Source organism: Dermacentor variabilis, chromosome 4 (genome assembly GCF_050947875.1).
Source record: "Dermacentor variabilis isolate Ectoservices chromosome 4, ASM5094787v1, whole genome shotgun sequence".
Classification (NCBI taxonomy): Eukaryota; Metazoa; Arthropoda; class Arachnida; order Ixodida; family Ixodidae; genus Dermacentor; species Dermacentor variabilis.
Window position 1 is genome coordinate 7,243,824 of NC_134571.1, and position 17,935 is coordinate 7,261,758.

General features: G+C 45.1%; 2 protein-coding genes and 1 pseudogene across 2 annotated transcripts in view; 2 read left to right on the forward strand and 1 right to left on the reverse strand.

Moving 5' to 3' along the window:
* Positions 1–1,044: 1,044 nt before the first annotated feature.
* Hpf1 (Histone PARylation factor 1) overlaps positions 1,045–17,935 on the reverse strand; it is a 45,376-nt gene continuing 28,485 nt past the window's right edge. Inside the window, exon 7 of the mRNA XM_075688034.1 lies at positions 1,045–1,849. Within this exon, the coding sequence (XP_075544149.1) occupies positions 1,554–1,849 (296 nt within the window). The 3' untranslated portion in view covers positions 1,045–1,553. The remainder of the gene's footprint in view (positions 1,850–17,935) is intronic.
* LOC142578619 (uncharacterized) lies at positions 2,451–8,480 on the forward strand. Its single transcript, XM_075688036.1, has 4 exons — positions 2,451–6,690; positions 7,465–7,638; positions 7,909–7,998; positions 8,068–8,480. The coding sequence occupies exons 1-4, from the start codon at positions 6,482–6,484 to the stop codon at positions 8,291–8,293; spliced, it is 699 nt and encodes a 232-aa protein (XP_075544151.1). The 5' UTR covers positions 2,451–6,481; the 3' UTR covers positions 8,294–8,480.
* LOC142577634 (zinc finger MYM-type protein 1-like) lies at positions 11,288–13,894 on the forward strand (annotated as a pseudogene).

Sequence of the window (17,935 nt, forward strand, 5' to 3'; positions counted from 1 at the left end):
AAAGCTTTATCGACACTATCCGTCCCTGGTCTCCACATGATGACTCTTACATAGGCCAGACTTTATGTCGTGCCGAAGAAGCCCGTCTTGAGAGGACTCTCCTCTCAAAATCGTGCGAAGGCTCATTATGACGATCGACATATGCTCGTCACATTTGCTCCTGGGGACCTTGTTTGGCTTTGGACACCGGTACAGAAAAAGGGGCTGTACACAAAATCTTTATCACGATACACTGGCCCATACGTCATACTGAAACGCTTGAGTGACGTGACATACGTAATCGCAAGAGTGACTTCGCACAGCCGGTGGTCACGTAAAACATAAGTCGTGCACGTCGCCCGCCGCAAGCTCTATCACCATCGGGCTACATAACTCGCTCGGAGAGCTTCGTCTGCCCCCAGAGAAGCTGTCACACTGCACAACACAGCCGAAGGAAGAGAAAGTAGAGGTGTGCACGAGGAGCTGGCTGGCGCCTGTTGGCCTTGCATGACCATCCTGTTGCTTGCTCTACGCTAACCATCTCATCTTGTGAATAAACCCATCCCATCTGTAACAATATTATAAAGGGATTTAAATGATTTACAAAATAACAGTGTACATTGTGAATGAGAACAGTAAAGGACAATAAGTATTACCATTGTGGGATATTTTAGTTATGCTATCAGCTCTTTGTTTCCTATTAAAAAATGAGTTCACTATTTGCCATTTTTTTCTTTACATCAGAACCACATCTAAGTATTTTTTCTTCATAATATTTGGTTTTAGCTTTTTTAAGCCGTGAAGAAAGTGTGTTGCAGAATTTCTTGTACTGCGCATGTAGGTTTATATTGAATCATTGTCTTAGTTTTTTTATATAGGTTTTATCGTGTGCGCATGGCCTTTACCAAACTATCGGTGACCCAGGGATTTTCAGGTGAAGCTACTTTCTTTCTGCATTTACTTATCTGAGAGTAGGTATCATAGTAAGATATCAACTTTGTTATAAATCGAGAGAAGGCTACCTGCGGATCACTGGTGTCAAGAGTGAAAGACCAATCACTGAGATATAGCTGCTGAGAACAATTTTTTATCAAAAACAAGTTTGGTGTAAGAATGGGAATAGGAACAATGTGCAGATGTAGTGCACAGAAAAAGGGGAAAATGGTCAGTAATGTCACTTTCAAGTACTCCTGCGTCGGGTGGATTCGAAAGGTTAGACAATGCACAATCGATTAGAGTGTTGGAACCCCAAAAACTGAATGAGCAGGGATATTAATAAGACATCCGTAAACGAAACTTTGGGTTTTATAAACATGTCTATGCCCTTGCGTGGTTTGAAAGATGAAACAGCAGCTCTATTAAATTCTTGACTAACATACATCTGTAAGGAAAAATCACGCCACTTATATCCACCACTTAGCATCACGGATACTCAAATGTGAGCAGACATCCGAACATTACACCATTCTGTGCAAACTGGGGCACCACTGCTATGCCCACTCCATTCAGTGCCACACACTCCTATTACATACAGGAGTACACTCGCTTGCTATGCCAAGCCAAACAGAAGCATTTTAGCTTGGAACAATGACATTAGGGGATTTAAGTCTGCGCTTCAGGTGGGCCTTGAGGATACGGGCAAATGGTTCCCGATCAAGGAGATGGTAGGCAAGGCCACCCAGCATGTCGATGGTTGGGTGCAGACTGGTATGGCCAGCACAAAACAGGGTGATGCTGAACTCGAGACCCATGCCATAGTCGCACTCGTCATTGGCAATGTGGACCCTAGTGACAAGCTCCTGCAGTTTGTCCTTGTGGGCTCCTCCCTCAGTGTCATCCGAGAACTTGGCCAACAATTTCTTCATTTCAGCTGTAAAGTGAAGAGAAAAAAGAAACATGGCACAACTTGACAGACTGGTCAGCCATTCTCAGGCAGTGAGCCAAGCAATACGAAATGTAGAAAAGCAAGATTCTCTGCAGTGCGTAACGGCAGATAAAATAGCATCTTGGCTTGTGTAGAAGTTGGCACAGTGCCCTACAGCTGGCCATCTCATTCAGTGTATTTGTGTTAGTTGCTGTGATTAGTTTTACTTGGCATAATTCAGTATGAATGGACCATCTCCTATTGTAATTTCATGAGGTCTGTACTAAATATCTCGCATTATTGACAATGATTCAAGAACTTTACATCCTAGTCGTTTGTGGCTGGCCTGCATCAGGCTGTCCCTTCTGCTCCATGTGAAGAGCATTTTTCATTGACAGTGTTATCCTACATAATAATTTTCAATGACCCAACTAGGACCACCTTGTCCTCTACAGATTTGTTACCTTGACTTCTTCAACATTGTTTTGTTTGTGATGACGTCAAATGTTCAAATCGGCAACATTGTGCATGGTACAGTATAACTGCGTTAATATGTCCCTGTTTCTTCAATTTTCTTGGCTTTCGCACTCTGCAGCACCAGCTATTTTTACTTTCCATAAGGTAATGTGTATTCCTTCCAAAATTGAGGTCATGAAGGGGCCAATGTGGCATCATCTGTGGGCTGCGCCTACATTAACTGCCGCATATCGCTATGAAAACATTACCCTACAAAAATCGGCGGTGCAGCACAGGAAGACCCCTGCCCTGTTGAGATTGCAGCTGGTTGCTGACCTAAAAGCAGCTTATCAAATTGAGAACTGAGAGGAGGTGGAATGCCCTACGTTCACAAAAGCTGTCTCATGACCTTGCATGGTTACTTTGAAATACAAGGCTGAACGGAAAATTAAAAATGGCTGCGAGTCCTCGAAAAGAGATTATTATCAAAGATTCAACTTGAGCACCAGATGGAAATCACAGGATACATTTACTGTGGTTCATAGCTACAACCACTCCAAAAATGATCCTTCACCAGACAGCGATAACAGGCTTTACAGAACATGCTTTCAACAGCTTGTTGGCTTCCTATTCAACTTCAAATATGCTTATTCTGTGAGAATAGCTTCTGGTCTCATCAGTAGTGCTGCCACAAGCATTACCAAATGTTACGTTTTCCCAGATCATATGTCCTTTTTCTGTGATCCTCTAAGAAATGTATTGAGAGTGTTTTACTGCAATTTATTTCTTAGAACTAGAAGCCGCTTTCATCATTACATTGAAACCAGCACCTACAAAACATACTTTATGGTCATATTCTGTAGCTGTATTTCATGGCCATGACTATGTCAAATGGGCTGACCTTTTATTTGCTGCTCACTTCGCATGCCCAATAAGTGCGCTTTCATTTGCCTCCATTACAGGGGCCCTGCAACACACCAAGAAAATCATGTTGGGCGGCACTGATAGCATTGCCTCGACGGAGTGATTTCGTGTACCTTGTACACAGGACGTGACGTCAAGAACTAACGCTATCATCATTGGTTAAAAATGTAATGTGCGATCTATGTTCACAAGATACTGCCAGTACTGCAAGAAAAGCTAATGCATTACATTTTACAACCATTTTAAGGATCGCACGGCCAAGGTGTTGCAACTATGGGAATCATGCATCGCATGTCATGCGCATAAGCACACCAACGGCCTTCTTGCGAAGCTGTTGTAACTGTAAAAGTGACGCAATGGCCATTGATATATGACCAAGTGCCGCCCCTTTGCAGAAGCCATGGTGACACCGTCAACAGGCTCGGCAACCGTGGCCCACCAACTTTGCTAATGTCCTGCTGCTATTGGTGCCACCACATGACATCATGGGAGAGTGAATGTGGCATCTAGAGCGGTGAAAATTTGAGTGGGAGATAACTAATTTCGCTTGTTGGTCATAGTGTAGGTCAAGTTGGTCATAGTAGTTCATGGTGGTGTTTTACACTCTTTCTCTTTTGTACAATTTTTTTCCTAAAGACGTTCGTTCACTGCACGAAACACAGCTACGCGATCAGATTACAGGGCATAAGTTCACTGTTAAGTGCACCATAATTATTTTTTAAGTTCGCAGTCTTTATATTACATAGATGTTTGCACTTTATTCCATGCATATTATGAGCTAAAAATAGGTTAACGCAAACAACCGGCACTGAGCGGAACGGCAGAGCTGTGGTGTCCCTCATTTGCATGGTGACGCATGCAAGTGAGTACCCCAAGTGGTGTCCCTGTGAGATACAAAATGTCATTGGCTAATCGTGCCACAAATGGATGCCAGTGTTACACAAATAACACTATTGGCATGCCTATTCCACTGCTTTCCACCAATGCAATCACTATCACACTCAGCTATCACTGTTTCCAGCATACGACTTCATGATCATGATCATAACTACAGATTAAAAAATTATGATAAAGGATGTTCCACGGTGTTTTCTGTGTACCATTGCAGGGTTGAACAATGACAGGTACACTGTCCATTGTGCACACAAAAATTGGTTTTCGGTCCCCTTAACAAATAGGGGATGTGATGGGAATACAACTCTTTTGTTCATACCTTAGCTTGTCCTGTGTTTTCTGTATACAGTCGAACTCACTTATAACAATATTCAAGTGCCACAAAAATTCCATTGTTATAACCGGGTTGCAGGAAAAAAAAATCAAAATAGGGAGATGGCAGAGCTGGTGTGAGAAAACTATAATGGCAGGGAGGCGAGTGCATCTTCCCACCACCTTCCTCCATCCAGTTTTTTATTATGTTCACTCGTTTAACTGCTTCCTGGGCGCTCCGATCGCATGAAACAAGCTGCGGCTGTCGGTGTTAAGTCATGGCACTACTATAACAACTGCAAGGAGGGGTCACAGGCTGCGAGTGATATGCGAGCTCCGCCAAGACATCGCTTTGGTGGCCCCAAAAGGCGCCTCTTAAAAAATGCGGGAAGCTTGTCGCAGCAGCATCTGAGCTTGAGAAATCTAGAAGAAATGCTGAGGTGAGATCACCACAAGCATCTCACCACATATTTCTCACTGGCTTGCTGGGTAAAACCCCATGTCCGTCAGCCTTGCATGCTTTACTCAAAGCTTGCAGACATCTTTCTCCAAGGCAGCCAGGTGTTCCACGGAAGGTTCCTCACGAAAACAAAGCCCCGGAGGGAAAGATTGAATCATCTGCAAGGCCTCCTGTGAGGACAATGTTGAGGCAGCGTGCCCTACCCCGTCATCGCTGCTGTCATCGCAGTCACTATCTGTTGCAAGCATGCTTGCACCGATTGCCTCATCAGTTAGAAGCACTTAGTTTCTAAATCTATAGCCATGAGCTTTCTTTTCATCACCAATGCCGTGCATTGCCAATAATAAGCGAGCGGATCAGCCATTTTCCGTTTCGGAGGCGAGTCAAACGAGGCTGAGAAACCACATGGCCAAGAATGATTTCGACGCAACGAACAAAGACAAATGCAAACAATTAAAGCTGTTTGCAGAACTGCACTGAATGCGGATCCAGTGAGCAAAATCTGGGAGCAGCACAGTTGGCATGGTCCATTCGTGTTTCGGAGGGTGGCGCGGCATAGAGTTATGGGTGCAGCCCATTCGTGTTCGGAGGGGTGGAAAGGCCACGGGACAAAGGTGCACAGAGAATAGAAAATTAACGCGCGGCGGCTGTTGGAGCAGTAGGCCATCATGTAGCAGCTTGAATTTCGCGTGTTCTATTTTCTTTTCAAGGATTTAGCATTTCACTACCTTTCAGCACAGACACCTAGCACTCAGACTTCATCATTACAACCGATAGGTCCGTTCGATTTATCTGCACTACCTGAACTAGTTCATGTAGTGCCACACTCGGCCATTCGTTTTGGCAGTGCAACGTGGCGCCCTCTGAACTACGGCGTTCGTTTTAAACAAGTGCAGGCGTCGTGCAGGGCTAGTTCAGGCAGGCCCTGCACCGTGTTCGGAGGTAGTGCCGGTCGTGCACAAGCGCAACAGCTATGGCAGCAGACGACGGCAGCATTTGCGTTTCAATAGACGGCGTGGCAACGCAGCTGACGCCGATCGTCAATGAAGATGGGAGCCGTGTTTGGCAAGAGAACGGCTATGCGTACAGGACAGAAGGTATGTTTGGGCACAGCTCCATGTTGCATGAGACACGTGTGTGCACGAAGCATTGTGCTTGTAACGTCATACCCGCAAGAAATATTTCGCTGTAGTCAGCGCGCTAATCGCATCATTAACTGCTGCGAGTTAGTTTCTGTATGACAGCTTACCTTTCCTTGGCCCACGACTATCTGTAGTAAACTGATACCTATTTGTGCTTATTAGCACTAATACTTCTTTGTGTGTGCTAACGGGGCGCAATATCGGTGCGTAGGTTAGCGTTTAAAGGTAACTTTTTATACTTATATTGATTCCGCATGTGCACTCAATGGTGTTCTAGCTATTGGATGCGGTACGCTTGCGTCTAAACAGTTGTGTTTACGTTGTTGGGATATACTGCTCTTGACAAAAACAAAAATTGTTAGCTTTTGTACATCCGGCATTGTACAGCCACAGACTAGATTATTATGTTGCACTGAGTAATTTTCTGCTTCTTAACCAGACGGGACAGTTATGTCCGTAGTGTTTGCGGATCAGCAGCCGTCTACCGGCACCCAGTCGCCAGCAGCAGCAGAAACGGCGGCACAGGAGGCACCTGCAGAAGTGGCACGGGACGTGCCGGAATCAGATACCACTGAACTGTGGTCTGAAAGCAGGACACGGTTCCTGATTTCGGACTACAAGGAAAAGAAGGCTCTTCTTGGGAAAAAAGGGGGCTTCCGGTAAGCTTTTTGTTAAAGGTCTTTGTGGGGTTCTATCATGCTTGGCCAAGCTACTGGGTGATTAGACAAGCTTACTGACCATAATTTTAGCGGTTTCCCTCCTTCATTCCCTGGTTCTTTTCATATATGTTATGCAATATATATATATATATATATATATATATATATATATATATATATATATATATATATATATATATATACACATATATAGCTGCTAATATGCACATTTGTACGTATGTATACAGGTTCGGATGCCTACTGTCATTGTGAAGCCCGCACGGAAAGTTGTCGTTTTTACTTGTTTAAAAAAAAAAAGAAAAATAAAGCCAGTTGGAGTTCGGCGTGCCCCTCCTGACCCTGTCTATGTGTGTGTCTTTTTTAGCGCTGTTGAAATATTCCATCATGTGTATGTTTATTCTCATCATGCTGCCAGCACTGGTAGGTTTGGCTCGTCTGTTTAAATAACTGGTATTAACCTGTTAGTAACATCATGATCATCACAACATGCTGATATAACTACGTTTTGATGAAGCTTCCTTCCCTATGTAATGCCAATTTGGCCATTGAGAGTAATGAAATTTCAGAAACTGCTGAACGAGATCATTTTCCTTGCTCCTTGCGAGTCCACCCTAGAGGTCATCACACCAGTGCAGGAGCCTCTAAATGCTCTCAGTGGTCTTTATTGGTCTGCAGACATTTTGAGAAACCCCTGTTGCTGACTTTTGCTTTGTTAAATGGAAAAATATATTTTTATGCTCTGCATCTTTTCAGGACGAAGAAGGCACTGTGGCAAGCCCTTGCCAATGCAATAAACAAACGCTTTAATTGCAATGTGAGCCCAATTCAGGCCGAAAATAAATGGAAGAGTTTAGAAAGGGCATACAAACGAGCAAAGACGAAGAACAACTCCTCAGGCCATTCGCGCGTCAACTGCAGCCATGAAGAGTAAGTACATTTACTGGAGGTCAAAATCATAGCAAACTGAACAAGAGGTAGAGGAGAGCCTTGGCCTGATAGCCAACATTTAACAAGTGGACTCGTTTTCACCAAGACAGACAAGTCTACTTCTTGGAATGTTGGTTAGCAGACAGAGGCTCACCAAAAACCCCTTGCTCATTTTGCCTTTTGTGCTGCATCATGAAATGTTCTGCGGTTCTTGCCACTGTGGATTTACTTGAGCTGCCATTCATGAATGTTTTGAACATATTTTTTTAGGGAGCTAGGTGAGGTACTGGAGCGCGAGCATCACATTGCACCCCCATTCCTTTTAGCCCCAGGAAAAGCAATACAGGCTGAAGATTTATGGTAAGACTGCCTGAGCTTAATTATGGAGCAGTTCCAAAAAGTGTTTTCAACCTAAAATGCTTGTTCCAGTACACCTTCAGACACAGAGGCCAGTTGCAACAACGAGGCAGGGCCATCGCAACAGCCCCAGGATGATGTACTCCACAAGCGGCGCCGCAGGGACACTTCCATCAACACCCTCCTGGATGTTTTCCAGGAGGCCAAAAAGGATCGGGCCGAGCGCTTTGAAAAAAAGATGGCTTTGCTGGAGCGGCTTGTTACAGCAGTTGAGGCTAAAGCTACCCAGGTCGAATAAATTGCCAAAAACATTGATTGTCATGTTGCTTTCTCACCAGTCACTGATACAAGATGACTAAAACATGCTTTACTACAAGCATATGTTTGGCAGTGGTTCTCAAGCCTCATTTAATGCATGTGCTATAACGATGTGTCTTGCAACACATCCTGCATCAGCCCTCATTTCGGCTAAGTAGTAAATCGCACACAGCACCCTTACATGCATTAACCATTTATTGACTTTCTCTATGGGGTCAATAGCTAATGGCATTAACTTTCAGCAACATTCAAATTCAAAAACTGTGCATCCACACCTTGTACATAGCTGCAGTGACTATAAGAGTAGTTAGAATAGCTATAAAGGCAGTGTTATCAGCCCTGCAGGTACCAGAAATGGATGTGCTATTCAATACACTGTTCTTTGCTGCTGGCACTTGTGCACACATGCCCATGACAAAAAATGCTTCATGTGTACACTGAAATGTATACAGCATCAGCACTGATTCTGAGCAATATTTTCTCGCAAGCTCTCGCTAAATCCTGCCACACCACGGTCAATGAAGATATCGGTGTCTTCATCATTGACAACTTCTTCTTGCACTGGCAGCTGCCGCAGTTCGTCAAAAAAATCTCTCTCTTCATTGCACAAGTTGTGCAGAACACATGCACCCATGACAGTAAGTACACACTGTTTGATGCTTGCAGCATCGACGAGATACAGCCGCCTGAAGCGCTGCTTCAGCAATCCGAAAGCATTCTCAACTGCAACTCTTTGCTGCGAATGAACCACGTTGAACTTTTTCTTCCACGACGGGAAAGTAGCCTCGTTGTCTCGGTAAGGCGTCATCAGCCATGGTAGGAGGGGATATGCTGAATCTCCAAGGATATATCCATTGCAGCATTTCAATGCGGCTTCTTCAAAGAAAGGGCTTTCACGCAGCACCCTTGCGTCGTGTGCCGAGCCAGGGAATCCAATAAATACATCCAGGAACTTGTTTCTGTCATTGACAATGCCTTGCAGCACAATTGAAGGCCACTTCTTTCGGTTGTAGTAAGAATGAGGAGATTCCGTCGGCTTGTTGATCTCGACGTGGCAGCCATCAATACAGCCTACTGTGTTTTGGGGCCCCTTGCCACCGGTTTTTGCGAGGAAGCTCGCCTTGCTGCGCTCCTGCTCCTGCCGGCCAGGCCACGCAATAACCTCCTCACTGATACTGTTGAGGAAATCCAACATTCGCACGACACAGCTGTGTACAGTCGACACGGCAAGGTCGAAGCGGTCAGCCAAAGAGTACATACTGCACTGTCCACCCAAGTAACACAAAACCACCAAGCATGTCTTTTCGGCACTAACCCTTGGACGTCCTCTTGTCGCGCTCGGGAAGAACGGCGACGCCATGTATCTGGTAGCAAGTCTATCAAACGTCTCGCGCGATAGGCGGAAAAGTCTTTTAAATTCAAAATCAAAGTAGCGACTCACGACTTCTTCACAGTACTTAGGAATTCTATTGCGTTGCAACCTAGTTAGCTTCAGCGCTAGAATTGTGACAACATCGTCGAAGTCCTCGTCTTCACTGTCCGAGTCCATCAGCTCAATAACTGTTTGAACGATGGCTGCAGATGATGCGCCGCAATCCATAGCGCTTTCCACCATATCAACCAGCCTGTACACCCTTCAAAACACTTTAGCCTAACCGCGAGCAGGCTGGATCAATCCATGAACAAAAGTCGACGTGCAGCTGGCGCTTCGCGAAGCGCCAAGACCAGCAGAAGGCCTGCACTACCTGCACTTCAGCATTCGTTTCAGTTTGGCGCTAGTGTCGCGCTATGTCTGCACTGCTGAACTGGCGCTGCATGAGTGTGGCACTTTTTCTGAACTGCCAGGAACTAGTTCACGCAGTGCAAGGTAAATCGAACGGACCTGATAATGTGGCATCGAGGCATTGTAGTAAGCGGGCTCTTTCACCATGGAAAACATACAAAAGTTGACAGTGCAGCACCTTTTCATTGTTATAACTGATACTATATTGTTACAACCGGTATCATTATAAGTGGGTTCGATTGTATCTTGATATAGCAAGAAATGTTTACTAGTTGATCTGATCTCTGAAGCAAAGCTTTCAATGAATATCCATATTCAAGTAATATTTCACTATTCACACATCCCTACTAAAAACAACCTTAGGATGGATATCAGTAACTGGAAAATGCAGATGTGTTTTCTGGTTCATACACGGGAATAAGAGGGCAATGTAAAAGTTGCCGCTCATTAGTTGAAAGTGTGCAAGCGAAAGCAACCCCAATACACTAGAGTCGTAATGTTCCCCAAGAGACGGCAGTGACAATTATACTTTGGCGACCAACAGTAGAAGTAGTATGTTCAAAAGTCAGAAACAAGCTGCCTGTGGCATTTTCATTAAGGCACCACCTCTGGTGGAAAGCAATATATCGAACAAATGGTTCAGTAACAGTCATGTTGCCTTGTGCACAAGCTCACTAAGGAGCCTACAGTACGAAATTACTTTTCCTTTTTATAATTTTTCTATCTCCCCCATCCCCCTTAAGAGAAAGAAAATAAAAAGGTGAAGCTAGCTCTTGCAATCTACCTCAACAGTTCCTCATAGGTGTACATATACTTTGTAATGTTAACACAATAGTGCCAGAAGGGAATTGAATAAAATATCCAATACTTCTCAAATAATGACCAGCGTTAATGCCAAGCAATGTTCACATCCTAGTATTTACAACATCGCCAAATTTCTGTCATTACTTTGCACATAATACATGGTTAATTTTTATAAAAGCACATACTGAGCTTCACAAGTAAGAGAAAATGGCGACAGGGTCAACAGTGAAAAGCTTCAGCCCGGGGCAGTGCTCTCAAGCTACCAATTTTGTAGCCGTCAACTTGGGCCTCTTTCAGCCATTAGTTCAGTTTGTCATTTTCAGGTAGAGGTTCTTGATCCGTCACCGGTTGGCATCAAAGCTGTGTTGACATCTGCATAGGCGGGTGATGAACGGGGTGGGTTGCCTCTGGTAAACGTCTAAGAAATTCTCTTCACCGTATTGAGTTCTAACAGGAGCTTCAGTAGTGAGTGACGACAGTGCCGCAGCTACGATCACATTGGGCACACAATTCACGATGTGATGCAGGTGTTCCGCTCATTGCACTGACTCCTTCTAGTCTTCTAGTTCACTGCAGTGGTGGCACCAACCACTTCAGCTAGTTGGTTTGCTCACTCTCAAGCAGTGCTCGCAGCGGTACCTCAAGGGGTGCCCAGGCGCTCTTCAGGCAGAAAGTGCCGCAAGCAGTGTACGTTCGCTGCATGAACCACTGCCTCAATCTATAGTCATCGTGGATATCTGCAATGTGATAAAACCGGTGAGGGATTTTTTCTCTCTTTTAGTATGCCTCTACGTTTTCTTGAGTGGATCTGCAATTCACTCTCTGTGCATAGACGTACAGAAAAGGTCTTTGCCAGTGACAGAACTGCGGCATCTCAGCAATACATGATGGGCCTGTCAGATAGCGGCTTGCACAGCGGCAATGAAAAGCTTTCTTGCTATCCTTGTACGTCTCGCCGAAGTCATCGCTACAAACAGCAGGCAGGTAACGGATTGCTTGAGCAAATGAACTTCTCGTTTCTCTTTCATTTAAGCCTATTTACCAAGGTACTCAGCCGCCTTAAGGTTCTTTCGGACCTATTGCGACGTAGAGACTGCAATATTAGTTAGGCATGCCTCATGGCACGCACAGTCATTGACAAGTTCTCCGAAATGAGAAATTTGCAGAACATATTTGACACTGTCTGGGCGCAAATTTGCAGTATTTCTGAGGAGAATGGAGCATCCCAAAGAGAAAAGCAGAGAATGACGCGTCTTCCGCTGCATTTAGAACAGTACGTATTGAGCGAAGGATGGCCCATTGAAGAAGAGTCTCCAGATTCAAAGCAAACATAAGAAGAGTCTCCACATTCAAAGGAAACATTCAGAGTCAAAGTTTTTCTACCAGTTTTGGACCACCTGATTGCGGAGCTGACTAGGTGGTTCACGGAGAATGATGATGTACTGTGCGGAATTGGCACCCACGGAGTGAGAATTTTATGGACATCCCCTTACTCAAACCTTTTGCCAAGCACTATGCATGCGACATTGAAAGCATTGAAGTTGAGTGCAAGCTGATAACACAGCTTCAGCGCATTGAAGCCGAAAAGAAGTGCAATATAGACACTGCTGCAATTGGTGACTGTCTTGGGAGAATATAAACTAGCCTTGCATGAACTGCACAAGCTAGGTGTTATTGTCGTGACGACATCGGCGTCGTCAACCATCTTGCGAACGCACATTTTCGTGCCTTCGAAGATTGAAGACTTATCTTCACAGCAAGATGACAAAGAACCGTCTGAGCGACCTAGCTGTGCTTGCGGTCGAGCGATCTCTTGCATATAAGACAGATCTTCAGCATGTAGTCCACATGTTTGATACCGCACGCAGTAATCGACATATACGTCTGCCAGCACAATGGTCCACCGCCGCATCTTTGCGGCACTTCGTGGGAAAATTGTGCGGCACAGGCATAGGACCAATACCCATACCAGTATCAGAACACCCACTCACCATCGAATAAATCCCGGCTGTGTTTTGTCTCATACTGTCACAGCACAGGCATTGGCAGCTGTTGTTGTGACAAAGCTTTCCCCTGTCTCTGTCATTGCTTTGAAATAGGCTCCATACAGGGTGCTGTCCGAGGCCACGTCGGTGGCCTAGCTTGTGTAGTGAATAGTCGGAGAGCTGTTATTGCATTTGTGAAGCCTGCTGTATTGTATGACTAAATGTGACACTGAGTGAAATGCCTATCGTGTGCTCTATTTTTGCAGTTTTCTCCTCTCTTCTATTTGTTTTTGTTATTCTTTTTTCCATTTCCAGGTAGTCTACCAAGTTGACATTTGCAAATTCCCTGAGTTTTCCAGGTTTTTCCCGAGTGCCTTTGCAAATTTTCCTGAGCAACACAGAACTGTGTTTTATGTCAAGACGGGTAACTATGTCGCCCGATGCTGTCACTTTCTAGCAAGCATCTGAAAAAATTTAAAAAAAGACGACTTAATCCAATCTGAATACTAAGGAGCGATGTTTATTTTATTGAAAAAGAGAATAGAAGGGAGGGGTTAGTAAAGTGCACAGCAAATAAAATGTCTTTAAAAAAAATTGCAAATCAAGTCGGACATTCTCAAATACGAATAAAAAGGAGACGCATACAGAAGCAAGTATTTTCAAATATGAGCTGTTTCTATCAACTGATAGCAAGCTCAATGGTATGAGGCCCAAGCTTCGTCATAATTGAGATTCTCTCGCAACAGCTCATAAGTCAACCTTAACTGTCCTGACATACTCTCAGCCCGCGTACGACGCCTCAGTGTTGTGCTTCACTGCTATTAAGACTTTATTTTGGTTTGTACGAGGGACAGCTGCATCTCGGCGTCAGCCAAAACATTGCTTTTTGAGATCAAGCTCCTTCAAAGCGGCTGCAGCACGCTTCCTTTCTGTTCTTGTCCTCCTTCCGCCACTCGTTCACCCCACAGACAATTCGAAGCATCTTCTTGGTGCCTAGGGGCCGCGAAAACGTCCGAAAAATCGGCCACTTGGAAAAAAATTAATGCATGTCTTTTACTGCCTTTAAGGGCTCAAACCGCCACAGGCACATTCGAAAAAGCTCTGAAGGCCTGTCAGTACACTTATTAGGCATATTGGTGCTCGTAATGTGACAGGAGATACATGTGTGCACATGTGTATAATTAAGGAATACATACTGTGTCCCGTGGCAATTGCCCCTTCCCACGCTTGTTATGCTTCACCAAGTAACATTTCTGTACAGAGGCAAAGCTGACTTTCGGGAACCGGCATTATACAACGCACAGTGCTTTCCAAGCTTCGAAGCCAATTGCGAGGACCACAAAGGCGGAGTCAATGCCATTGCTGACAGCGGAGAATTATTTTAATGAAAAACACGGCGCCCAATGGAAAGAAGCTTAATAGCGAACATCTAAGCAGTTAGGCCTAGCATTGCCGCAGTGGTGGCTATGGCTTCCAGCAGATTTGCGTGCAAGAGCACCGGTTCGAGGTGGCAAGGTAATCAAAACAGCAGTGGTGGTGGCTTTGATTAATGCCGTTTCGGACCTAGGGTCACGACAAAAAGTCTGGAAAATTGGATGGCAAAGGGTTCTCGTGTGCGAAATTTCAGTCTTTCTGATACGGTGAATCTATGGGGTACGTGGTGATAGTGCGAAACCGTCCGAATTATTGGGCATCCAGAAAGTCAATCGTTGACTGTACACTGGCAACTCCTCCAGTCGACAAAAGGCCGTCGTTACGATTGCTGTCTGTTACTTGAGCCAGCATTACCACAACTTTCGTTCCCTTTCAACAAATTTACAGCTAATTTTTCCTGATAGAAGCACAAATTCCCTCAGTTTTCCCGGTTGGTAGACACTATCATTTCGAGCATTTAGAATCGCCAGCCAGCGCCACAAGTGTTCAATTTTTTTTTTTTTTGTAATCTAGCGCATCTTTAACAAAGTTGGAATTGATATGCACATTGCTTAGAGGTGCTGGTTCTTTATCCTGTTGTAAAATATACTTTTGAAGTTAGGTTGCGATCTAGTTAACCGATGTTATTTTGTTGCTGCTGGGTACTTGTCTTTTTTTATTTAATACTGTTTTTTATGTATGTGCTGTACCATGCATTATATAAATTTTCGTTTTCTTAGCAGAAGCACTGCTGTGTACATATGCTAAATTTTGATTTATATCTTACTGCAATGCTGGAATACCTTACACACACTAATGTGTTTAGAAGGCTTTCAGCCCAGTTAAAAATAGTCAAAACAACGCATAAGTTCGATGGCTCCCTGCACCCCCCTCCCCCTTGAAGGAACTCACTTGTTGCAGGTGCCCCCCCCGTCAAAAAATCCTGGCGCCGCCCTTGATTCTGAATGTAATTGTGTACCGTATATACTCGAATAATGATCGCACTCGCGTAATGATTACACCCCTAAATTTTGTCGTCAAAATTCGATTTTTTTAATTTCCCGTGTAATGATCGCACCCCGAACTTGCCGCAGCGTTATGTCGTGTGCCAAGTCTAGCTAATAATGATCGCGCTTACCATCTGTCAAATGCTATGCAAACGACTCTTCAAGACAAACCAAGCGGTCTGCATGCACCAAACATTCTTAAGCAGATGCCCCATTTCATTCCTTTCATCACTTTCCGCACTTCCACGACAAAAAAAAGCTGCAACCAAACTTGCCTTTATTATGTGTAGGCTTTATAATGGTTGTGGTCAACAACAAAAAAGGCGCCTTTCAATTCTTCTCGTCTGCACTCGTGGGCACGCAACAAATCGCGAGCAGCAACAGCAGCAGCCACGTTTACACTGATACGTTAGAAGTGTACCCTATTCATATGCCAACGCTTGTAACACAGCTAAGATACTCGCCCACCCTTAGCGGAAACGTGCCGAATTTGGATAGTAGTGAAGACAAATGCCGCAGTTTCCGCAGCATGCCCACCATGTGTTCCTGTGTCACTGGCAGCCAAGCATGCCCATCTGTTTCTGTCCCCTCAAAGTGGACATGGCTGCGTTATTACCGCAAACTTGCCGATATTAACAATATTATTCATTACTGATATGAAAGGAACTGTTTCAATGCACGTAGTGTACTCACGAGAAGAAAAAAAATCCCGTTTGGCGCGTTCGGCTTGCTCCGTCGACCGCCATGCATGTTTTGGTGGGCCTCTTCAATTTTCGGAGCTCTGGCAGCCAGATGGCAGCCAGCTAGTTCCGGTTCTGATAGGAAGTCACATGGGCTGAGATCCCAAGACAACCCAAACCTGCCCAAAGTTTACAGAATCGAACGCTGGGACAGCTGGCCAAATGTAAACATGCTACCAGCATGGCAGCGCCCAGCGAGGCTGGCGCACGCTCGGCGTAGTCGGCCCATTTATGCATTGCCAGCTTGAAAATATATAGCTGCATTCAGGGATACGATCACTTTTGCGCAACTCGGCGCAGGACGCGCATTGAGCCGACCTCATCTTGTGCAGTGCAACAGATGGCCTCCGACGCGACGAATGACAAGACGCGAAATCGCGTGTGATTGTATACTCGAAAGCGATAGCTCGAGGATCCCTGCTCGCAGCGATCACGTCGCCCCCTGGCGACAATGAGTTGGCGTTGTGTCATCACAAGGCATAAAAAAGCAGGTTATAGGGTAGGTCTCATATGCATAAAATTTCGTACCGACCTGCTTGGGCTTCAATTTCAGAGTTTGTTGTGGCTGATTGTGCTTCTCAATTTGACCCTAAGGAGCTGGGGACGCGGCTGGCGCATGAAAATGCACGCCATCTGTGACCAGCGAAACGTTTCACACATTGGTCGCGATCATGAGAGCAATAAGCCAATGTACGTATGTCTAATGTACCAAGTGCAATCAGTGTATTCTTAGATCAACGGCCTGCAGTCGAACACATATCGGTTTCGAGCTGCCACCTAAGCATACGACGAAGAAACGGAGCGAACACGGGCTAGCTGCAAAGCCTTCGCTAAGTGCAGAAAAAGGAGATATATACATACGCGAGATATGTGAAAAGCAACGCCACCAGAGAAAGACGAATCCAAAATGTACCGCCATGTATGAATGAGCGTCTACAACTTGCGTGGAACACGATGCAGATAACATGCACGCATGAGAGCACAGCGCGCTGATCACCGCCGCGAAGAGGCCATCAGGGGACACACATACACACACAAAAGCTTCAAACGGTTCACCACTGCTCGTATCACACCGCTTCGCAATGCGGAACGGAGCGTTAGCACCTAAAAAGATAATGCTAGAAGTAAGGAAACCCGAAGATGACCGTAGACAGTTGGCTGATGAGGTAAATTTAAGTCCTCAAGCGCCCGCGTTGCAATCTGTGAAGTCCCCGCAAAAACGGCGGCAAGCGCCCATCGCCTCTTTTAGTCGTCTGCTAGCCAGCGAACTTCCAGAGAGCAGCCAGACCAAAATCATCCTGGCAGGTCCTGGCAGCCCGCGGGTAGCCAGAACCGTCCAGCGCGAGCAAAACGAACGCCTGGCAGAAGTGAGTAACGCGGTGGGCGGAGCAACCCGAGAAAAACGAAGACGCTCTGGCTGGCTCTGGCAGCCCGCGGGTAGCCAGAAGTGGAAAATTGAAGAAGCCCGGTGTCCCACACTGTTGCAGCGGAAGCCGCCTGTTTGTTGACCTGTTGTCATCCCGCAGCAAATGCGAAATGAAAAAAAAAAATTTTTTTTTGCAGGAAATTTAACCTGCGTAATGATCACACCCCTGAATTTGCATCAATTTTTTTTTGTACAAGAAAGTGCGATCATGACGCGAGTAAATACGGTAAATAGCTTTTACTGTATAGCACTGAGTAAAGTTTTTCTTTTTACAGCGAAAGCTGTATACGACTAATCTTATGTAGTTTTTTCGGCATCCATCAACAGAAAAAATCATGTGGGGCAATCCTGGGGATAGTGCAGAAAGGGTCCAAGCTCAGTGGCATACACCCCTGTGGACTCGGGAACCTGTAACGTGCTCTTGAACTTTTCTAGTCACACGTGGGACCCAAAGAGGTCTTGGC